The sequence below is a fragment of the Osmerus eperlanus genome, chromosome 17 (assembly GCF_963692335.1).
Source record: "Osmerus eperlanus chromosome 17, fOsmEpe2.1, whole genome shotgun sequence".
Taxonomy (NCBI): Eukaryota; Metazoa; Chordata; class Actinopteri; order Osmeriformes; family Osmeridae; genus Osmerus; species Osmerus eperlanus.
In genome coordinates, this window is record NC_085034.1 from 9,041,779 (window position 1) to 9,065,900 (window position 24,122).

The 24,122-nt window shown below is 44.0% G+C and overlaps 3 protein-coding genes across 4 annotated transcripts; all 3 read left to right on the forward strand.

Annotated features, from left to right (window-relative positions):
• Positions 1 to 2,715: 2,715 nt before the first annotated feature.
• LOC134037924 (E3 ubiquitin-protein ligase TRIM39-like) lies at positions 2,716 to 5,180 on the forward strand. The gene is made up of 2 exons (XM_062483495.1): positions 2,716 to 2,850; positions 3,105 to 5,180. The coding sequence occupies exon 2, from the start codon at positions 3,107 to 3,109 to the stop codon at positions 4,793 to 4,795; it is 1,689 nt and encodes a 562-aa protein (XP_062339479.1). The 5' UTR covers positions 2,716 to 2,850; positions 3,105 to 3,106; the 3' UTR covers positions 4,796 to 5,180.
• LOC134037929 (E3 ubiquitin-protein ligase TRIM39-like) lies at positions 2,761 to 13,104 on the forward strand. 2 transcript variants are annotated; one of them, XM_062483498.1, is made up of 2 exons: positions 2,761 to 2,850; positions 11,098 to 13,103. In XM_062483498.1, the coding sequence occupies exon 2, from the start codon at positions 11,100 to 11,102 to the stop codon at positions 12,729 to 12,731; it is 1,632 nt and encodes a 543-aa protein (XP_062339482.1). In that variant the 5' UTR covers positions 2,761 to 2,850; positions 11,098 to 11,099; the 3' UTR covers positions 12,732 to 13,103. The 2 variants fall into 2 exon arrangements, with proteins under 2 accessions (XP_062339482.1, XP_062339483.1); XM_062483499.1 differs by lacking the exon at positions 2,761 to 2,850 and adding an exon at positions 10,750 to 10,833 and having other exon boundaries at positions 11,093 to 13,104.
• A 5,961-nt stretch (positions 13,105 to 19,065) lies between these two features.
• Positions 19,066 to 21,486, forward strand: LOC134037928 (E3 ubiquitin-protein ligase TRIM69-like). Its single transcript, XM_062483497.1, has 2 exons — positions 19,066 to 19,200; positions 19,455 to 21,486. Exon 2 carries the CDS (start codon positions 19,457 to 19,459, stop codon positions 21,086 to 21,088), a length of 1,632 nt encoding a protein of 543 aa, XP_062339481.1. The 5' UTR covers positions 19,066 to 19,200; positions 19,455 to 19,456; the 3' UTR covers positions 21,089 to 21,486.
• Positions 21,487 to 24,122: the final 2,636 nt, after the last annotated feature.

The window sequence follows — 24,122 nt, forward strand, 5'->3', positions numbered from 1 at the left end:
GAATGGTTGTAGGAGTTGTGGATGACACAGTGCTATCGGCAGTGGGACAAAAACCATGGTGTGTGTGTTAGTGGATGTCAGGTGCAAAGAGATATGGATCACTAACAAGTCCATCTGAACATCTACCCACTCCAAGCCCTCCATGCAGGTAAGTGGGTCACTGGTTCTGACAGATGCACTCTCCAAAAAGCAGAGCAGAAGATGTTCTTTACCTCTGGGGAACACAGAGCACAGAGGTCTATCCAGTAGTTTGAAGCTTTGACTCTGACTGTCTACAGGGTGGGGGAGAGGGGGGAGAGACTGAAATCAGTCTGCTCGTTCTGGTCTTGTTCTGATTTTCAACCCGAGAAACATCCTCTCCTCCAGATCTCTCTCTCCCTCTCTCTTTTCTCTCTCTCTCTCTGTCTCTCTCTCTCTCTCTCTCTCTCTCTCTCTCTCTCTCTCTCTCTCTCTCTCTCTCTCTCTCTCTCTCTCTCTCTCTCTCTCTCTCTCTCTCTCTCTCTCTCTCTCTCTCTCTCTCTCTATCTCTCTCTTCAGCCCGCACCATCTTCTGCCCTTTCTGTTTCATACTAACCCCCCTCCTCCTGTCACCTTCTCTATCTGCTCTTCTCTCCATTTCTTCGGAGCTGGAGTGGAGCTGTGAGGCTTCATGACATGGCCTGGTTACATCGGCCAACACCACCCAGCACAGACAGTCATTCAGGTACAGGATGGTCGATGACTCTTCAGACATTCACATGTTTTGGAAGGAAGGAGGAAGGGAAAGAAGGAAAGTGTCAGAGGGAGAGTGAAAAAGATAGCGGCAGACATGAAACTATGCTAGTGATGTCAACCACAATAACAACACTGTGAAGACATCCCTATTCTCTCTTCTCTCCTTCCTCTTTCCTGTCTTCCTTATCTCTCCGGTCTCCTTACTCTCCTCCTGTCTCTTCCCTCCTTCCTCTTTCCTGTCTTCTTCCTCTCCTCCTCTCTCCTCCTCTCTCCTACCATCTCCTCCCTCCTCCTCCCCAGTGAGTCCAGAGGCTCCGTAAAGTCAACACTGCCTCAGCGCTCCTCTACCTTCCTGGACAGACTCAGGGAAGCTTCTGTGTCTCAGAAGGACGGGCTGCAGTAGAACACACACGCTGCAGCAGAACTCACACTGAATACTAACGGGGAGAGGGACCGGAGGGCTGCACCGGAACTCAACCAAGCATCCCCATCCCCTCTGAGGGCTTCTCTCCCAAACCCTGCAGCAAGACCTTCTGGCTCTACCCTGGTCTCTGACACACCACACACACACACACACACAGACATACACACACATACACAGTGTAGAGTTAAAGAATCACAGATTCAAGGACTATACTGAACAACAAGATACTTGTTGTTTCCTCAAAGTAAAGTGACAGTGACATAGTGACATTCTCACTTTTGAAACACACACCGTAGAAAAGTAGAAAACAGTTACATTCACACATATACAACTTACATTCACCACCATGTCTTGTCATTCTTGCCTCCTCTCACTGTCTTTTTTTATTTATCTGTAGTTAGACTCCCACAGCAACTGAAACACAGGTCATAGCCTCACTTTACACAACCTGTAGAGTGTTTCAGATGTGTTCTGTATATCAAACAATCAAACTGTGTACTTTATTTCCAATCTACAGCAATAGAACCAAGGTAAGCTAGATGATAAACAAGTAGGCAGTCATCTACTCCATCTTAGAAGAGTGTGGTGCATAAGGGTGGGAATCAAGAACCTTCAGCAGGAGTTCAGTCAACGAGCCGGTGATGATGTGCCGTGCCCCGTCCTTACTGCTGGGGTCAGTGTAGCAGAGGTCAAAGTTGAAGGGTCAAGACACTGATGTCACTGTGTAATTCTGGAACACACAGAGACCACGGTCAAACTCAATTCAGTCAGTCTAGAGAACAATCCAACACTCAGTAAAGGTTACTTGTCATGTTATGTATTCACCACTAGATGTCCCCCTAGATCAACACATTTACAGTCGTCTGTACACTTCTGTACCCCGACAATTGTGTAGTTCTCAGTTTGTGCTCTGTATGTGACAAAGAGGGTAACATCCGTTCAGGGTAGGTTTGTATGTATGTCTGATACTCTCCAGTTGTCTATCAGTGGTGTACACATATAAACACACAGGCAGACACACATTTCAACTTACATTCACCACGGTCTGTCATTCTTTCCTTCTCTTGTGCTCTGTTTTTAATACTCTCTTTCTTTCAAGCGATATCTAATAAAATCTTTCATTCATCAGTACAGAGAACTAAGTTAAGTATATTTGAGTTGTGTTGATGTCAGGGTCATTTCTTCTATCTCTTCTTCCTCTCCTGCCAGGATCTCTCCAGTGTTCCCCAGCATGAGGTGTTACTCCTGGACAGTAATCCTACACCTTAGTCCTGATCACCATGGAAAAGTGCTGCTGGGGTTTACAGTCTGCTATAGGGTTACTGTAGGTTACAGCAAGCAGTTAGATCCTAATGATATTAAGAATGTCCAAGTATAGTTATTTTGCTCTCTGCTATTTAGTCCTCTATTATTTAGCAGGTTTTGTGTTAGAAACTGAGTTAGAGGGACCAGCTGAAATATCTGATTTGCAGTAGCTTTGAAGTAATAAAAGCCCTCATGTTCAGCTGACTTGCTAGATAGAATTCAGTCATGAAAGGGTTAACTTTGTTCAGGACAGAGGACTGGAAGGGGAGGAGCCTCTTATCGTTATTTCACTGAAATGAAACTAAAGAGATTCTAAACTCAGGAAACACATTCTACTTAGTTTAGGTAAAGAGTCTTTTGGTTATTTTATACACAGAGATCATAGAAAACAACATAAGTGCCAACAGGTGAGAATAGAGAATCAATCAGGTGTATCCAATGATGAAGTGGTTAGTAAAATACAGACTGTTGCTTGACTCTGATGTTTGAAAGACTATAGAACTATGCTCTTCTATATGCAGTATTTCTGTATTGTACTATTTCTGTCTGTGCTATTGCTTCTTTAATGAAAGTACATTTTCAACAATATACCATTATACAGTTTTGTTCATGAGTTCATAGTTTCACAAGATATATAATTTAACTTCTGGTCTTATTCTAGAAATGGCTTCCTGCAGCAGTCTCCTGTCTGAAGATCAGTTCCTATGTTCTATCTGTCTGGATGTGTTCACTGATCCTGTCACTATTCCATGTGGACACAACTTCTGCAAGGCCTGTATCACCAAGTACTGGGACAACAGTGACCTGTGTCAATGTCCCATGTGCAAAGAGAACTTTGATAAGAGACCAGATCTTCGTGTCAACACTTTCATCTCTGAGATGGCTGCTCAGTTCAGGAAGCCAGAGCCACTGAAAGCTACCATCAGTTTAGACCTGCGTCCTACTAAACCTGAAGTGTCATGTGACATCTGTACAGGTACCAAGCTCAAGGCCCTGAAGTCCTGTCTGGTGTGTCTGGCCTCTTACTGTGAGACTCACCTGGAGCCTCATCAGAGAGTTGCAGCCTGGAAGAAACACAAGCTGATCGACCCTGTGGAGAACCTGGAGGACAGGATGTGTCAGAAGCATGAGAGACCCCTGGAGCTGTTCTGTAGGACTGACCTGATGTGTGTTTGTCGGTTCTGCACTGAGAAAGACCACGAGACCCATGACACTGTTCCTCTAGAGGAAGAGTTTGAAGAGAGGAAGACTCAGATGAAGAAGACAGAGGGAGACATGCAGCAGATGATCCAGGAGAGACTGGAGAAGGTTCAGGAGATCAAACTCTCAGTAGAGACCAGCAAGAGAGATGCAGAGAGAGAGATATCAGACAGTGTTCAGGTCTTCACTGTTCTGGTGCGCTCCATTGAGAGAAGCCAGGCTGAGCTCATTGAGGTGATTGAGGAGAAGCAGAAAGCAGCAGAGAAACAGGCTGAAGGTTTAATTCTAGATCTGGAGCAGGAGATCACTGAGCTGAAGAGGAGAAGCACTGAGCTGGAGCAGCTCTCACACACTGAGGACCACCTCCACCTGCTCCAGAGCTTCCCATCCCTGAGCACCCCTCCACACACCAAGGACTGGTCTGAGATCAGTGTTCACAGTGGTCTGAGTGTGGGGGCAGTGAGGAGAGCTGTGTGTCAGCTGGAGGAGACACTCAATAAAGAGATGGAGAAGCTGTTAGACACTGAACTGAAGAGGATTCAGCAGTATGCAGTGGATGTGACTCTGGACCCTGATACAGCACATAACAAACTCATCCTGTCTGAGGATGGGAAACAAGTGAGAGATGGAGACATGAAGCAGAATCTCCCTGACAACCCAGAGAGGTTTGATCGTTGTCCCTGTGTCCTGGGAAAGCAGGGCTTCTCCTCAGGTAGGTTCTACTATGAGGTGCAGGTTGAGGGGAAGACTGAGTGGGATCTGGGAGTGGCCAGAGAGTCCATCAACAGGAAGGGGGAGATCACAGTGAGTCCTGAGGATGGATACTGGACTGTATGTCTGAGGAATGGAGATCAGTACAAGGCTCTGGCTGGCCCCTCTCTCACCCTCTCCTTGAGACAGAAGCCCCAGAAGGTGGGGGTGTTTGTGGACTATGAGGAGGGTCTGGTCTCCTTTTATGACGTTGAGGCCAGGTCTCATATCTACCCTTTCACTCGCTGCACCTTCACTGAGAAACTCTATCCATTCTTCAGTCCCTGTCTGAATGATGAAGGTAGAAACTCTGCCCCTCTGATCATCACTCCAGTCACAACCTCAAAAACACAGATGTGGAAATCCTGGAGTTCAAAAGGAAATGTCATAAAAAAATATTAATCTGAAAAAAAAAACAGTTGTTGATTTGCTGGAGACAAAGTAATGTAGATTTTCAAACATTTATAAAAACTGTAAACAGAGGCAGTGCTCCCCTGGCTCAAAGGGTAGAGTGTGTCTCACAGACTAAGGACTTGACTCATAGACTAGGGTTCAGGTCCAGCCTGGACTGTTTCCTGCTTTTCTCTGTTTCTTACTACCTTCCCTGTCACTCTTTCACGGTCTGTATCAAATAAAGGCAAATAATCAGGTAAATGATAATCTTAAAATAGGAAATATTGTCTAGTCTCAAGTAATAATATGTTTTATGAAATATGGCAATGAAATGTCACCTAAATGTACCAGTGAACAAATGAAATAAAATGACCTAAAATGCAATAAATGAATATAAAACCATGAGAATGTTTGTTTAGTTTAGAAAACCTCCAACATGAGATCCCAACATGGTGGTATTCAGGGACGATGTACAAACACAGTTGTGTTTCAGGTTCACACTAGTTCTGTTCAAGTTGGAAATGTTCTGAAGAGCATACATTCTTGCTTTCTCTCCTGCTTCAGTCAGTGTGTTTAAGTTGTTTAGGATAATCCACATATTTAACGTTACAAACACACTCAACAGGTCAGTCAACTAGACATTCACTCATGACCAACAGTCATTTATAAACTCCCGATCTCTCATATACACAAAGACTCACACACATCAGCTCTTAATAGACATCAAATTTCAAATGTTTCAAAAGATTCTGCCTCCCCAAAAAAGATTCCTCAAATAATTTGATGTCAAAGATGTCCTAGAATCATAAAAAGATGTTCTCCAACAATCAACCTTGAACTCATACAAACACAGAGATCACAGACTATCTTTATTATTGGCTTTGACATCCCCCTCAACTGTCTTCATAATCAACCATCATCATCTGTGAACATAGACAAAGGGTTGTGTGTGTGTGTGTGTATGTATAGTGCATTAATATTGTGACACCATCTACTACAGCAAAACTAACAGGAGACAAAGCTAAGACTGAGGACAGTTGAGATATAATATGTGATGTGAGGTGTTAACAGGTGCTGAGCACCATCTTACACTGTACACACATGCACATATAGCTAAAAGATGTTTCTGACAGCTGGAAGAAGACTAACTTACAGGTCAGAACCTTGCTTAAAACAACCCCTATAAATTGTGTTTACTGTATATTAAATTGTGTATTTTATAAAAATGTATCCAATTTACAGCATTGGAAAAAAAGTCAACTAAATAGACAGATATGGTGAGTCTCCTGACATGGGAGAGGTATTCAGACTGCTAGGCTGTCCACTTCACACTACATTTCCCATGGTGCCTCAGGCTTTCTTCATAGGTAGGTAAACCCGTCTGCATCATTACCTCTATTTAACACAACCAAGCCTAACTACAGCATAGGACAGGGTTAAAGCCTGTCTCTATCCTACCATTGTGTTGAGTAAAAGTCTTCAATTAATCTTATAAGTTCAAAGTCAAACGGCACTGGAACTTGGCAAAGTTTGATTCAAAGTGTTTATTGGTTTTCAAGAAAACAAAAATATTAATAAACATGAACTGATCCTGGGACCAACTGATCTTTACCCCCCGGGCATGCAAATACTGTATATACTGTTGTATGTTCCCACCTTTTCTCATGTGTTATTTTACTATTGGTAATTACAGATGGTCTCAGATCTTACTCATAACTCAATCGTTCACTTGTCCTGGGGGGTTTCAGATTTCACTCGCACCTTAGCTTTGATGCCTTTGACCTTGCTTGTGTTTGGAGATGTACATTTTTATGCTGGGATACAAAGATCAGTGTTTCTCTTAAGACGGGTTCTGTAGCCCACAATAGGTTGATGCTAGCCTTCATGCTGCTTACACAATGAGGCTCGTTGTACATCATCCCTAGTCGGGCCTAGTGCTGACCTTGTGCAGGCGACTACAGATAAGATTCTGGGTGAAGGGCCTAAAAACAGTGCATCTTGACTTCTAGCTCAGGCCTCTGCCTGTGAAGTAAGATGCCTGCCTCCAGGTGGCCTTCTCCCTCACTCCTCAGCCTCTGTCACCCAGATCTCACACTCAGGCTCAATATCCTCTATCATTTAGTGGTAATAATAATCAGTCAACAGCTGAACACATGGTTTACAGTAATATAGAACAATACTAAAAAGAGGTGATTCGAGAGTTTCATTTTCCATCAGATGAATCAATAATCATAACCTATCCTCATCAATCATAATCAATCTTCATGAACCATAACCCTTCATCATTTCAACAGTATGGTGTCAATTTCCACGTCACTGGTCTCTTTGAAGCTGTGTCAGTCAGAGATAAAGGGCTGCCAAACAGATTAGTGGACACAACAAAGCCCTAATCACAAATCTCTAGAGATTTTAAATGAGACGTTTAACTAATATTCCCTCTTCTTCAGAAAACCTGAGCCTTGTGTGTTTTATAGTTGTGTATGCTCCACTTTGACTGATCTCCAGACCATGTACCACCTGTATATGAATGTACTGTATGCACCACACAGTTAACATTGTGCTCTGAAATATGAAAAACATTTACATGTTGACTTCCAAAACTCATAGAAACTGTGGGAGGAGTGAAGCGAGAAAACTAACACAAACAATGGCAATATCTCAAGAGAGAAAGAATCTTATCTAATCAATCATCAGAATGTGTGTGCAATTGTTCATGTGTACAGTATGTGCGTGACTGTGTGTGTGTGTGTGTGTGTGTGTGTCTGAGTGTGTGTGTGTGTTTGTGCGTCAACACCCACAATGCCCCAGGCTCAAAACAGGTTCAACTACAGAAACCAGGAAGATAAGATAAGATAATCCTTTATTTGTCCCACAGTGGGGAAATTGCAGTTTGCAACAGCAGCAGGGTACAGAGTACAATTTAAATATAGAAAATACAAAATATAAAATATAGCTGCAAGCAGCGATGCGGGTTCCTTCGCAAAATATTATAAACATGTACACTGTAGAAGATCGAGAGTTGGACAACAAGAGAGCAAAACTACTTCATGTTCAGTTACTGTATAAAAGTTCCTGTATAAAAAAGTAAGCTTTTTCTCCTGTGGTAAGCGTTGTTAGATTCAGCTAACGTTGAAACTGCTCTAATTCAATCATATTTTGACATACCAAGGTGAAATTGTTGTGGTACTTGATGATGTCATCCTGTTGAACTGAACAGATAATCAAAATTATGACAGGCCAAAAGACTATGGCTGGATTCCAACCTACGACCTTATACTTTACAGGTCACCATCCCAGCCCATTGAGCTATTCTCAGTGTTGAATATTGTCATGTTCAGTTACTGTATAAAAAAGTAAGCTGTTTCTCCTGTGGTAAGCGTTGTTAGATACAGCCTAAGTTGAAACTGCTTGTACATTTCCTATAAAAACAGGATGACTGGGTTGCTGCTGTAAAGAATAACTTACTCATAGTTTTTTTTAAAGGTTGTTTGGAGTGCCATAACTTGTCATGGAAGGGAATTTCAAATCATGCCAAGCATCAGTGGGGATGTGTCCTGGCTTAGGTTACTGAAATGAATTTGTGCAACAGGCAAGGGATCCACCTGAACAATCAATTTACTTCATTAGAGATAACCATTAGAGTTATCTCTACCATGCGTAGACTACAAGTAGCTAGCTACTGTGGTGAACCTGGCTTGTTTTGCAGTGGTTTACACAGTCTCGCTAAACAGATGATCGGAGTGTTGTGATGGGCTCAAATAAACACGCATTGCTATGTCTTTACAACCGGAGGATTGATCGGAAGACTAGAAACTGTTTTGTCAGAATTAAAAAATAAAAACTATGCCTCTGACTGGTTTTGGTTTAAAAAAAAAGCTGTTTCTCCAATGGCGAGCATTGTCAGATTTGGTCCAAGTTCAAACAGCTGTAATTCAGTCATATTTTGACATATCAAGGTGAAACTTTGCATGGTACTTCAGAGGCATGTCACCTTAAAGCTTATTAGGTTTGAACCATCCTTCAAAAATACATTTGATTTAGTGACACAAACATATTGAGGCAATGTGGACATTTACATAAATACACCCATTTCAGCCATTTTGTACTTGATTCAATTGCCTTAAGTAACGTTTTTAAATACGTCAATGATACATATCTGTACCAAATTTCAAGTCAATTTCACCTTTGGTTCAAGAGAAGAGGAATTTGGAAGGTTTTCCCAAATTATCACAGTACAGGAAAATCCATCATGGCGGACCTTATGGATCCTTGAGGCTTTTTTGTTCCTCATGAAAAATGAGGCATGCACACCAAGTTTCAGAAGAATTGGAGCAATGGGGTGGAAATGCCATCACTTTGAAAATCGGACTTTTGGGCGTGGCCTGTGGCGCCCCCTATGGTCTGATGTGGCCCATATTTGGTGTGGGGGTACCCAATTGGATGTAGTATCAATGTGCCAAATTAGAACATTTATGACCAGGGACTTTTTGAGATATTGGGGCGCAAGGAGAAGAAAAATAATAATAAGAATATCAACAATAACAATAGGTTCCCTCCTACCGGAGGAACCTAAATACCAACAATAACAATAGGTTCCCTCCTACCGGAGGAACCCTAAATATACAAGATACAAGAAACAGGGAGTCATATAAAATATGAAGATTAGGTTCTAAGGGTATAAAATAGTAAAATAATATAATAATACATAAAGTAAGTGAGAGTTAAGTGTGGTGGCTGCCGCTATGAATAAGTAATGAGTGACATACAGCCAAGTTATTGCACGTAAGAAAAAATATTGCACGTAATATTATTGCACGTAATTGCATAATTAAATATTGCACATAGAAGTGGTTATGGACATGGTTCAGCAGCAGTGTCACCAGTGATCGTTGAACAATCTGACGGAAGCAGGAAGGAAGGATCTGCGGAAACTCTCTTTCACACACCGAGGGTGAATCAGCCTATCGCTGAAGCTGCTCTGCAGAGCGGACAGTGAGTCCTGCAGGGGGTGCGACTCGTGATCCAGCATGGATGGGTGCGACTCGTGATCCAGCATGGATGGGTGCGACTCGTGATCCAGCATGGATGGGTTCGACTCGTGATCCAGGACCCGTCTGTCGCCCACCTCCAGAGGACCAGCCCAGGACTGAGCTGGACTTCTTGATGACCTTGTCCAGCTTCCTCCTTTCCCTCTCAGTGATGCTGCTGCTCCAGCAGACCACACCATACAGGACGGCTGATGCCACCACTGTGTCATAGAAAGTCCTTAGGGGTGCCCCCTGCACTCCAGAGGACCTCAGTCTCCTCAGGAGGTAAAGCCTGCTCTGACCTTTCCTGTACAGTGCGTCAGTGTGGTGAGTCCAGTCCAGCCTGTGGTTCAGGTGAACACCCAGGTACTTGTAGGACTCCACTCTGTCAATGTCCATTCCCTGGATGTTCACCGGTGGGGGGGCAGACCGGTGTCTGAGGAAATCCACCGCCATCTCCTTGGTCTTCCCCGCGTTGATGAGGAGGTGGTTTGGTCGACACCAGTCCACGAAGTCCTGCGTCAGTCTTCTGTACTCCACGTCGTCATCATCGCTGATCAGGCCGACTACGGCGGAGTCGTCAGAGAACTTGAAGTTAAAGTTAAAGTTGAGAAGAGACTATTTATGTAACCATAAAGTATTGAGTTCTACTGTACGTAAACTCTCCTCTTCCTTGCTGTTAATCAGCCAGGTAAACATTTGTTCAACAGATACTCTGTTGAGCTGAGAAAACCAACTCACTTTTCTGTTTTTAGCTCTCTCTTGTACAGTATATTGTGCTCACTGATCACCCAAACCCACATATTCTGGTATATACTGGTAATCTATCTAGTCAGTAAAGGGAACATAGTTATTGTAATAGGAGTACTAGGTAGGAGGAGCATTGTTACCTCAACTCACTGAAGTGAAACTTAAGTTGACAGACTTACAGTACCGCAGCACTGAACAGACGTACATAACAAAAATCTGTTTCTAAAAGTATCCAACAGTTAGAGAGAATATCAAGATTAAAATACACAGGTGAGTAGTCTAAATGACAAGGGTTGATGAATATGATGTAGGCGTTGTCAAAATATTGTCAAGTGTTTTTTCTTTATTTCATAAAATTATGTTCATGTTAGAGAATACAATGTAGTAATGTGAATTGGGCCAATGTGTAGTGTGGCCAAAATCAACATGACTGTATTTATCACTTTTTCTTGAACAAATCAAAATCTCAAACTGTCATTTAACAAATGACTGTGACTCATGGTTTCACTTTTGATCACTCTCTCTCCAGTGTAGAAATGGCTTCCTGCAGCAGTCTCCTGTCTGAAGATCAGTTCCAGTGTTCTATCTGTCTGGATGTGTTCACTGATCCTGTTTCTACTCCATGTGGACACAACTTCTGCAAGGCCTGTATCACCAAGTACTGGGACAACAGTGACCTGTGTCAATGTCCCATGTGCAAGGAGAACTTTGATAAGAGACCAGATCTTCGTGTCAACACTTTCAACTCTCTGATGAAGCTCCAGTTGGAGGTCTCAGCAGGTAAGAGGTCCCAGACACAGCGTCCATACAAGAGCTGTCATGCCTTGATCTTGTACCTGTACTGTACAGGTACCAAGCTCAAGGCACTGAAGTCTTGTCTGGTGTGTCTGGCCTCTTACTGTGAGACTCACCTGGAGCTTCATCAGAGAGTTGCAGCCTTGAAGAAACACAAGCTGATCGACCCTGTGGAGAACCTGGAGGACAGGATGTGTCAGAAGCATGAGAGACCCCTGGAGCTGTTCTGTAGGACTGACCAGACGTGTGTGTGTCGGTTCTGCACTGAGAAAGACCACGAGACCCATGACACTGTTCCTCTAGAGGAAGAGTTTGAAGAGAGGAAGACTCAGATGAAGAAGACAGAGGGAGACATGCAGCAGATGATCCAGGAGAGACTGGAGAAGGTTCAGGAGATCAAACTCTCAGTAGAGACCAGCAAGAGAGATGCAGAAAGAGAGATATCAGACAGTGTTCAGGTCTTCACTGTTCTGGTGCGCTCCATTGAGAGAAGCCAGGCTGAGCTCATTGAGGTGATTGAGGAGAAGCAGAAAGCAGCAGAGAAACAGGCTCAAGGGTTGATTCAAGATCTGGAGCAGGAGATCACTGAGCTGAAGAGGAGAAGCACTGAGCTGGAGCAGCTCTCACACACTGAGGACCACCTCCACCTGCTCCAGAGCTTCCCATCCCTGAGCACCCCTCCACACACCAAGGACTGGTCTGAGATCAGTGTCAACAGTGGTCTGAGTGTGGGGGCAGTGAGGAGAGCTGTGTGTCAGCTGGAGGAGACACTTAATAAAGAGATGGAGAAGCTGTCTGACACTGAACTGAAGAGGATTCAGCAGTATGCAGTGGATGTGACTCTGGACCCTGATACAGCACATCCCTATCTCATCCTGTCTGAGGATGAGAAACAAGTGAGACATGGAGACATGAAGCAGGATCTCCCTGACAACCCAGAGAGGTTTGATCGTTGTGTCAATGTCGTGGGAAAGCAGGGCTTCTCCTCAGGGAGGTTCTACTATGAGGTGCAGGTTGAGGGGAAGAGTAACTGGGATCTGGGAGTGGTCAGAGAGTCCATCAACAGGAAGGGGAATATCACACTGAGTCCTGAGGATGGATACTGGACTGTATGGCTGAGGAATGGAGATCAGTATAAGGCTCTGGCTGGCCCTGATGTCCTCCTCTCCCTGAGACAGAAGCCCCAGAAGGTGGGGGTGTTTGTGGACTATGAGGAGGGTCTGGTCTCCTTTTATGATGTGGAGGCCAGGTCTCATATCTACTCTTTCACTGGCTGCACCTTCACTGAGAAACTCTATCCACACTTCAGTCCTTATGTGAACTGTGGAGGTAAAAACTCTGCCCCTCTGATCATCACTCCTGTCAATGACTGAAAAACAAGTATGTTCATTTACTACGGAGAGTGATTAGAAAATATTCATTCAGAATCAAAAAATCAGATGTTAGAATCAGATATTGTATAATATGATCTAGTAATAATTTCCACAGAATTGTTTTATTGTATATTGCAATTTAGCGTTCAGTCTCTCTACAGTAAACAGTATTACTTATGCACAAGAAAAAGATCAGAATGGAATCTATATTATAAAAGTGACAGATTCATGAAATGTATGGTTGATACTGTTTTAAAAATGAAACTCATTCGTTTGAGATAGATAAAAGCAGAGAAGTATCATGCAAAAGAACAAACAATAAAAATGTTTACAATTGATATAGATTTTTTCCAGCATCATTCCCAAAGGGTCATAGAAGGGTGAGAAGCACGGATGATCCGACACCTTTTCTGTCTGATACATCAATCTCTCCCCAGCAGCATCGAGACACAGACATCTTTCTTTTAGTAGGCCTGTGGTGCGCTCGACCGCTGAACGTAAACGACCATGCACATGGTTAAAGCGCATTTGCTGTGGGTTCTGGGGATTGACAAGTGGTAGTGTACAAAACCACAATCAGTGAAAAGCACAAATCACCTATGAGAATGTTTGTTTAGTTTAGAAAACCTCCATCACAGATCTTAACATGGTGCTTGTATTCAGGGACGATGAACAAACACACATTTGTGTTTCAGGTTCACACTAGTTCTGTTCAAGTTGGAAATGCTCTGAAGAGCATAAACTCTTGCTTTCTCTCACTGCTTCGGTCAGTGATATGCAGATTTTCTGTGTACATAGAAGCTTGTGTCTCTGTGAGGTCAAGAGGTCATACAGCGAGGCCCCCCTCTGAGCAGAATATAGCACACAGCCCAGACAGTTAGGAGACAGTAAGGCAAATCATGTACAAACTGGGACTGTGATTAACGACCACTTCACCTGCTGAACTTTGTAGTGTATCAGTGCACTGACCACTGAAGACCCGTTAAGTAAGTGATTCTGTGCGTTCTATGTTTGAACATGTCCAGATACTGTATTTAAGCTCTCTGAAGAGAGATGTTTCTCACTCATGCTAGCCGCTCTGTTGTGAATTGGTGGCATGATCCGACGTCGGGATAATAAAACCGAGTCAACCCTTTTTTAGAATTGTCGTGACTCCTTCCGGCCTGCCTGCTGAGAGATCTCATCCTTACAGTCAGTGTGTTTAAGTTGTTTAGGGTAATCATATTTAACATTACAAACACACTCAACAGGTCAGTCAACTCGACATTCACTCATGACCGACCGAGTTGGTCACTCCCTCTCTCTCTAATATGCACAAAGACACACACACACATTAGCTCTCAATCAGAGCTGCCTTGTGACACACGCATTTCAACCATTTCTCACGCTCTCACGCCACACCTTGTACATCTCACGCTGAAAATGCAACGCGGGGGGGCTCGGCCTGTCTATGAATTAGACAGGCCGAGGCTACGGTGTTGGATTGGCCCTAGCAATACAGTACCTGTCCCTGTAAGTGTGTGTCTCTACCACAGCACCCCTCTCTCCCTAACACCTCAACAGGCAGTATCTTCAGACAGACAGAAATGTATCTGTACGTAAGAAGAGAGACAGAATGTGTGTGAGCAAAAGATGTCTTCGGTAGCTGTACACCCTGTGGGTGTAAACTACAGTTACATCAGGAACATCTGGTGGTCCCTCTGGTGGACAAAGCAGCTCACTACAATGTCTGTCCTGATCTGGCTGACTGAGAACCAGTTTGCCTGCTGTCTGCTGGTCGCCTGGTTTGTTGTGCTGAGCACCAAGGAGACGTGTGCTCCAGGGTAGGGTTAGGTCATGTGGACGTGTCACACCTGTGTGTCTCAGCATAGGAGAGGGAACAGGCTAGCATAGCCTGGCCAGCAAAGCAGTTCACGTAGAGTAGAGTGACTAGCAGTGACGAGTGACGATGGAAGATCTGTCTCATTCCAGCCTGTGCTGTGTGTGTGTTCGTCTCCCCACCACCACCAGCAACCCCACCCCCACCACCCAGAATACAAACAGCCCTGCCACCTTGCCGGTGTTAGGATGTTGTTTAGCTTCTTGTATGTGTGTGGCTGGAGGGGTGGGGGTGGGTGGGAGAGACAGAAACAGACCTTGACAGTGTGTGCTCGTGTGAGGACGTTGTGTAGAGGCACATTCTGCCTGAAGACATTGTGGCCCGGCTCCCTGTCCTTCCTTGGTGACGAGGACGAGGCGCTGTGCGTTTGATGGAGAGAGTGTGTGTTTTCCATGGGTGTGTGTGTTTTCCATGTGTGTGTGTGTGTGTGTTTCTACGTGTGTCTGCGTGGAAGAGAGACAGAATGTGTGTGTGTGTGGAAGTGTACGGGACAGATAAAGATAGAGAGTGTGTGTGCATGTGTGTGACAGGTAGAGAGAGAGAGAGAGAGGTTGACGCTCAGTGGCTGTGACAGGCAGGTCAGCAGGTACAGGAGGGCCAGTGGGAGAAACACAGGCCGACATGCAGCCTGACAACCATGACAGGTGGTCCCGCAAAACGGTGACACACTCATCTCAATCTCTACCGCTACACGCACACAAACACACACACACACACACACAGTCACACAAACAGCATTCTCTCTCACTCACATACTCACACACACCTCATAAGGGTCTGCTAGAGCAGCAGATGATTAGCAGTCTGGGCAGTGGGAGGAAAAGTGAAGGTGGGGGGTGAAGGGAAACAGTTATGGGGGGGGGGGGGGTCAGGGCTGAACGCAGACGCCATGGTGAAGCAAGACTGCCCCCTCTCTCTCTCTCTCTCTCTCTCTCTCTCTCTCTCTCTCTCTCTCTCTCTCTCTCTCTCTCTCTCTCTCTCTCTCTCTCCCCTCCCCAGTGTGTGGCCAGCCAGCTTCTGCATCATCATCCTCCTCCTCCTCCCCATGATGAAGGCTCCTCCTCTGGCCCTGATCACAACACGATGACATCCTGGCTGCAGCCTCCAGCCAGGCGGAGCATCTGTCAACACCAGAGAACCCAGCTGGGTCTGGGAACACCTGTTCCCTGGTAGACCCACCAGGCTACACCGACGCATATCAAGGTTGGACAGACGCCCCCCCCCCCACACACACACACACACATACACTCACCCTCCCCTCTCCCCGTATCCCCATAACGACCACATCAGATATTCAGCCTCCCGCTAGAACATTCAGCAGAGACCCGTGGAAAGTCAAACGAACACCTGTCGTCTCTGACCGGTACGCTGGGGCTATCTGTGACTGCAACGAATACATGTGCCAACGGAGGCTGATCACCTGACAAACAACGAGGAAAACATATCAAGATGCTGCACGAGTACGTAAGACAGCGTACAGGATATGATGTCATTTTCGAAACGTACATCCTTCCCTGTCACCTACGTGAAACTTCTCCCATTTTTTGCCATTTTGGAACGCTTCTCTATCCACCCCATAGTTACCCTGCTGAGAAGAATCCCGCCCACTGAAGTCAGGTAAATGCCACCTGACAGGTTTATTAAAGATGTAAAGCTTTGTTGGTGTTTTCAGCTATTTGTCGGCAAGCAAGCAGCTGTAGATGGAGGTGGATGCACAGGGAAGAGAAGGGTTGTAGGAGTTGTGGATGACACAGTGCTATCGGCAGTGGGACAAAAACCATGCTGTGTGTGTTAGTGGATGTCAGGTGCAAAGAGATATGGATCACAAACAAGTCCATCTGAACATCTACCCACTCCAAGCCCTCCATGCAGGTAAGTGGGTCAGTGGTTCTGACAGATGCACTCTCCAAAAAGCAGAGCAGAAGATGTTCTTTACCTCTGGGGAACACAGAGCACAGAGGTCTATCCAGTAGTTTGAAGCTTTGACTCTGACTGTCTACCAGGGTGGGGGAGAGGGGGGAGAGACTGAAATCAGTCTGCTCGTTCTGGTCTTGTTCTGATTTTCAACCCGAGAAACATCCTCTCCTCCAGATCTCTCTCTCCCTCTCTCTTTTCTCTTTTCTCTCTCTCTGTCTCTCTCTCTCTCTCTCTCTCTCTCTCTCTCTCTCTCTCTATCTCTCTCTCTCTCTCTCTCTCTCTCTCTCTCTCTCTCTCTCTCTCTCTCTCTCTCTCTCTCTCTCTCTCTCTCTCTCTCTCTCTCTCTATCTCTCTCTTCAGCCCGCACCATCTTCTGCCCTTTCTGTTTCATACTAACCCCCCTCCTCCTGTCACCTTCTCTATCTGCTCTTCTCTCCATTTCTTCGGAGCTGGAGTGGAGCTGTGAGGCTTCATGACATGGCCTGGTTACATCGGCCAACACCACCCAGCACAGACAGTCATTCAGGTACAGGATGGTCGATGACTCTTCAGACATTCACATGTTTTGGAAGGAAGGAGGAAGGGAAAGAAGGAAAGTGTCAGAGGGAGAGTGAAAAAGATAGCGGCAGACATGAAACTATGCTAGTGATGTCAACCACAATAACAACACTGTGAAGACATCCCTATTCTCTCTTCTCTCCTTCCTCTTTCCTGTCTTCCTTATCTCTCCGGTCTCCTTACTCTCCTCCTGTCTCTTCCCTCCTTCCTCTTTCCTGTCTTCTTCCTCTCCTCCTCTCTCCTCCTCTCTCCTACCATCTCCTCCCTCCTCCTCCCCAGTGAGTCCAGAGGCTCCGTAAAGTCAACACTGCCTCAGCGCTCCTCCACCTTCCTGGACAGACTCAGGGAAGCTTCTGTGTCTCAGAAGGACGGGCTGCAGTAGAACACACACGCTGCAGCAGAACTCACACTGAATACTAACGGGGAGAGGGACCGGAGGGCTGCACCGGAACTCAACCAAGCATCCCCATCCCCTCTGAGGGCTTCCCTCCCAAACCCTGCAGCAAGACCTTCTGGCTCTACCCTGGTCTCTGACACACCACACACACACACACACACAGACATACACACACATACACAGTGTAGAGTTAAAGAATCACAGATTCAAGGACTATACTGAACAACAAGATACTTGTTGTTTCCTCAAAGTAAAGTGACAGTGACATAGTGACATTCTCACTTTTGAAACACACACCGTAGAAAAGTAGAAAACAGTTACATTCACACATATACAACTTACATTCACCACCATGTCTTGTCATTCTTGCCTCCTCTCACTGTCTTTTTTTATTTATCTGTAGTTAGACTCCCACAGCAACTGAAACACAGGTCATAGCCTCACTTTACACAACCTGTAGAGTGTTTCAGATGTGTTCTGTATATCAAACAATCAAACTGTGTACTTTATTTCCAATCTACAGCAATAGAACCAAGGTAAGCTAGATGATAAACAAGTAGGCAGTCATCTACTCCATCTTAGAAGAGTGTGGTGCATAAGGGTGGGAATCAAGAACCTTCAGCAGGAGTTCAGTCAACGAGCCGGTGATGATGTGCCGTGCCCCGTCCTTACTGCTGGGGTCAGTGTAGCAGAGGTCAAAGTTGAAGGGTCAAGACACTGATGTCACTGTGTAATTCTGGAACACACAGAGACCACGGTCAAACTCAATTCAGTCAGTCTAGAGAACAATACAACACTCAGTAAAGGTTACTTGTCATGTTATGTATTCACCACTAGATGTCCCCCTAGATCAACACATTTACAGTCGTCTGTACACTTCTGTACCCAGACAATTGTGTAGTTCTCAGTTTGTGCTCTGTATGTGACAAAGAGGGTAACATCCGTTCAGGGTAGGTTTGTATGTATGTCTGATACTCTCCAGTTGTCTATCAGTGGTGTACACATATAAACACACAGGCAGACACACATTTCAACTTACATTCACCACGGTCTGTCATTCTTTCCTTCTCTTGTGCTCTGTTTTTAATACTCTCTTTCTTTCAAGCGATATCTAATAAAATCTTTCATTCATCAGTACAGAGAACTAAGTTAAGTATATTTGAGTTGTGTTGATGTCAGGGTCATTTCTTCTATCTCTTCTTCCTCTCCTGCCAGGATCTCTCCAGTGTTCCCCAGCATGAGGTGTTACTCCTGGACAGTAATCCTACACCTTAGTCCTGATCACCATGGAAAAGTGCTGCTGGGGTTTACAGTCTGCTATAGGGTTACTGTAGGTTACAGCAAGCAGTTAGATCCTAATGATATTAAGAATGTCCAAGTATAGTTATTTTGCTCTCTGCTATTTAGTCCTCTATTATTTAGCAGGTTTTGTGTTAGAAACTGAGTTAGAGGGACCAGCTGAAATATCTGATTTGCAGTAGCTTTGAAGTAATAAAAGCCCTCATGTTCAGCTGACTTGCTAGATAGAATTCAGTCATGAAAGGGTTAACTTTGTTCAGGACAGAGGACTGGAAGGGGAGGAGCCTCTTATCGTTATTTCACTGAAATGAAACTAAAGAGATTCTAAACTCAGGAAACACATTCTACTTAGTTTAGGTAAAGAGTCTTTTGGTTATTTTATACACAGAGATCATAGAAAACAACATAAGTGCCAACAGGTGAGAATAGAGAATCAATCAGGTGTATCCAATGATGAAGTGGTTAGTAAAATACAGACTGTTGCTTGACTCTGATGTTTGAAAGACTATAGAACTATGCTCTTCTATATGCAGTATTTCTGTATTGTACTATTTCTGTCTGTGCTATTGCTTCTTTAATGAAAGTACATTTTCAACAATATACCATTATACAGTTTTGTTCATGAGTTCATAGTTTCACAAGATATATAATTTAACTTCTGGTCTTATTCTAGAAATGGCTTCCTGCAGCAGTCTCCTGTCTGAAGATCAGTTCCTATGTTCTATCTGTCTGGATGTGTTCACTGATCCTGTCACTATTCCATGTGGACACAACTTCTGCAAGGCCTGTATCACCAAGTACTGGGACAACAGTGACCTGTGTCAATGTCCCATGTGCAAAGAGAACTTTGATAAGAGACCAGATCTTCGTGTCAACACTTTCATCTCTGAGATGGCTGCTCAGTTCAGGAAGCCAGAGCCACTGAAAGCTACCATCAGTTTAGACCTGCGTCCTACTAAACCTGAAGTGTCATGTGACATCTGTACAGGTACCAAGCTCAAGGCTCTGAAGTCCTGTCTGGTGTGTCTGGCCTCTTACTGTGAGACTCACCTGGAGCCTCATCAGAGAGTTGCAGCCTGGAAGAAACACAAGCTGATCGACCCTGTGGAGAACCTGGAGGACAGGATGTGTCAGAAGCATGAGAGACCCCTGGAGCTGTTCTGTAGGACGGACCAGACGTGTGTGTGTCAGTTCTGCACTGAGACGGACCACAAGACCCATGACACTGTTCCTCTAGAGGAGGAGTGTGAAGAGAGGAAGACTCAGATGAAGAAGACAGAGGGAGACATGCAGCAGATGATCCAGGAGAGACTGGAGAAGGTTCAGGAGATCAAACTCTCAGTAGAGACCAGCAAGAGAGATGCAGAGAGAGAGATATCAGACAGTGTTCATGTCTTCAAAGCTCTGGTGCGCTCCATTGAGAGAAGCCAGGCTGAGCTCATTGAGGTGATTGAGGAGAAGCAGAAAGCAGCAGAGAAACAGGCTGAAGGGTTGATTGAAGATCTGGAGCAGGAGATCACTGAGCTGAAGAGGAGAAGCACTGAGCTGGAGCAACTCTCACACACTGAGGACCACCTCCAACTGCTCCAAAGCTTCCCATCCCTGAGCACCCCTCCACACACCAAGGACTGGTCTGAAATCAGTGTCCACAGTGGTCTGAGTGTGGCGGCAGTGAGGAGAGCTGTGTCTCAGCTGGAGGAGACACTCAATAAAGAGATGGAGAATCTGCCCGAAGTCAAGCTGAAGAGGATTCAGCAGTATGCAGTGGATGTGACTCTGGACCCTGATACAGCACATCCCTATCTCATCCTGTCTGAGGATGGGAAACAAGTGAGACATGGAGACATGAAGCAGGATCTCCCTGACAACCCAGGGAGGTTTGATTGTTGTGTCAGTGTCCTGGGAAAGCAGGGCTTCTCCTCAGGGAGGTTCTACTATGAGGTGCAGGTTGAGGGGAAGACTAAGTGGACTCTGGGAGTGGTCAGAGAGTCCATCAACAGGAAGGGGAAGATCCCACTGAGTCCTGAGGATGGATACTGGACTGTATGGCTGAGGAATGGAGATCAGTACAAGGCTCTGGCTGACCCCCGTGTCCTCCTCTCCCTGAGCCAGAAGCCCCAGAAGGTGGGGGTGTTTGTGGACTATGAGGAGGGTCTGGTCTCCTTTTATGATGTGGAGGCCAGGTCTCATATCTACTCTTTCACTGGCTGCACCTTCACTGAGAAACTCTATCCATTCTTCTGTCCCTGTCTGAACGATGGAGGTAGAAACTCTGCCCCTCTGATCATCACTCCTGTCAATGACTGAAAAACAAGTATGTTAATTTACTACGGAGAGTGATTAGAAAATATTCATTCAGAATCAGACAATCAGATGTTAGAATCATATATTGTATAATATGATCTAGTAATAATTTCCACAGAATTGCTTTATTGTATATTGCAATTTAGCGTTCAGTCTCTCTACAGTAAACACTATTACTTATGCACAAGAAAAAGATCAGAATGGAATCTATATATTATAAAAGTGACAGATTCATGAAATGTATGGTTGATACTGTTTTAAAAATGACACTCATTCGTTTGAGATAGATAAAAGCAGAGAAGTATCATGCAAAAGAACAAACAATAAAAATGTTTACAATTGATATAGATTTTTTCCAGCATCATTCCCAAAGGGTCATAGAAGGGTGAGAAGCACGGATGATCCGACACCTTTTCTGTCTGATACATCAATCTCTCCCCAGCAGCATAGAGACACAGACATCTTTCTTTTAGTAGGCCTATGGTGCGCTCCACCACTGAACGTGCACGGCCATGCATGTGGCCATGCAAACACACACTCACAGAGATCACAGACTATCTGTTTTATTGGCTTTGACATCCCTCTCAACTGTCTTCTTAATTAACGCTCATCATCAGTAACCATAGACAAAGGGTTGTGTGTGTGTGTGTATGTATAGTGCATTATTATTGTGACACCATCTACTACAGCAAGCCTAACAGGAGACAAAGCTAAGACAGAGGACAGTTTACATTTACATTTAAATTTATAGATAGCCCCAAACATTGCGGGTAGCCAAACATGAAGCATACATTGTGAAACCAAATAAGTCCCAAAAGGAAGAACAATAAGATGTAGTTAGACAAGTTACAATTAAACAGCAAGAACCTCAAAAGTGCAAGAGTGTACCTGTGGAAAAAGCAAGCAACAATAATATATTTCACAGCCAGTACAATAATTTTAAGACGGTTACAACAAATCAACAAGACCAACAAGTCTCTAAGTAAGAGTCATTGTGATCCTGGGGGAAACTAACATCAGGTCCAACCAATCATTCCTAAGTGCCGTTGTACTCCCGGAACAAGTGCGTCTTGAGCCTTGTTGTTGAGCCCAGTTGAGATATGATGTGTGATGTGAGGTGTTAACAGGTGCTGAGCACCATCCTACACTGTTCACACATGCACATATAGCTAAAAGATATTTCTGACACAGCTGGAGGAAGACTAACTTACAGGTCAAAACCTCCCTTAAAACAACCACTCTAAATGGTGTTAACTGTATATCAAATTATGTATTTTATTAAACTTTATCCAATTTACAGCATTAGAAAAAAAGTCAACTAGATATGGTGAGTCTCCTGACATGGGAGAGGTATTCAGACTGCTAGGCTGTCCACTTCACACTACATTTCCCATGATGCCTCAGGCTTTCTTCACAGGTAAAACAGTCTGCACCATCACCTCTATATAACACAACAAAGCCTACTTACAGTATAGAACAGGGGTAAAGTCTGTCTCTATCCTACTATATAACTGGTGGTGTGTAAAATGTTATAAGTCTTCGATCAATCTTCAAAGTTCAAAAAATGGCACTGGAACTCGACAAAGTTTGATGCAAAGTGTTTATTGGTTTTCAAGAAAACAAAAATCCCAATAAAGGTGAGCTGATCCCGGGACCAATTCATCTTTACCCCCCGGGCATGCAAATATATACTGTTGTATGTTCCCACCTATTCTTATGTGCAGTGATGCCGGTTACTCTAATCTGACCACTTTTTTCAGTAAGTAAAGTCAGTAACTATTTCCAAGCCAGGTCTCATATCTACTCTTTCTTTCACTGGCTGCACCTTCACAGAGAAACTCTATCCATACTTCAGTCCTTGTGTGAATGATGAAGGTAAAAACTCTGCCCCTCTGATCATCACTCCTGTTACACACTGAAAAACGAAGATGTGGAAATGCTGGAAAGAAAGTGTAACTGATCAAAAACAAATTCAGAATCAGACATTAAAATCCAATATTGTAAGGAATATGTTGTAGTAATAATTACCATTGATGGTTTTAACATGGCTGCCGCCGTCAGTCAATATTACAAAACTAAAATAGTTAATAGGCCTACCGATCATCTTTTTTAGACTCAAACACGAGTCCAACATGAATCCAAAATATTACATGAAACAAAATTTGGCCGAATTATTGCAAAAAAATGTGTGTCGCGTGCTAGCGCACTCGGATTAACTATGGATGTACATGTCAAAGCTGCCAAACTTGCGTCCATTATCTGTAGCCTATGTATAGTGGATTAAGCAAGGGTTAGTATGTATATCGCTTGACCCGATGTTAGTTTCCTCAAGGATCACAATGACTCTTGCTCAGAGACTTGTTGCTCTTGTGGTTAGTGGTAAGTAATTTAAATTTTTTGTACTCGCTGTGATATATTGTTTTTGTTATTGTTGCTTGTTTTTTTTTGTTTTTGTTTTTTTCACAGGTACACTTGCACTTATAGCAGTTCATGTTGTATAATTGTAACTGGTTTAACTACATGCTCTTATGGTTCTTCCCTTTGGCACTTATTTTGGTTGTTCACAATGTGTGCTTCATGTTTTGGCTACTCGCAATGTTTTGTGGCTATCTTGTTGTTATGATCAGTGACTTATGCACTTTGTCAAGCTCTCTCTTGGAAGTCGCTTTGGATAAAAGCGTCTGCTAAATGAATAAATGTAAAATGTAAATATTGCATTGTGTTGTACACCAGCAAACTTGGGAGAAAATAAAGTGATGATTAATGAGGGGCTTGTACCTCAGTACAGCTTCATGTCTAGCAAAATTGCATGAATATGTTCCATAAATAGTGAAGAGGTTGTCACTAATCACTGATCAGTTAACAATAATTAAAGATAATGATTACTTTATGACTTTTATACTGTTTGTAATGCTCTCAATATAATAATGTTTGATCTATACCCTGCTATATTAAGCTCATAAGAACATAACCCTTGGTAATGTCCTGGAGAGAAATATGCCTGTCTATGAATTATGTTGCTTGTATCATTGATAAA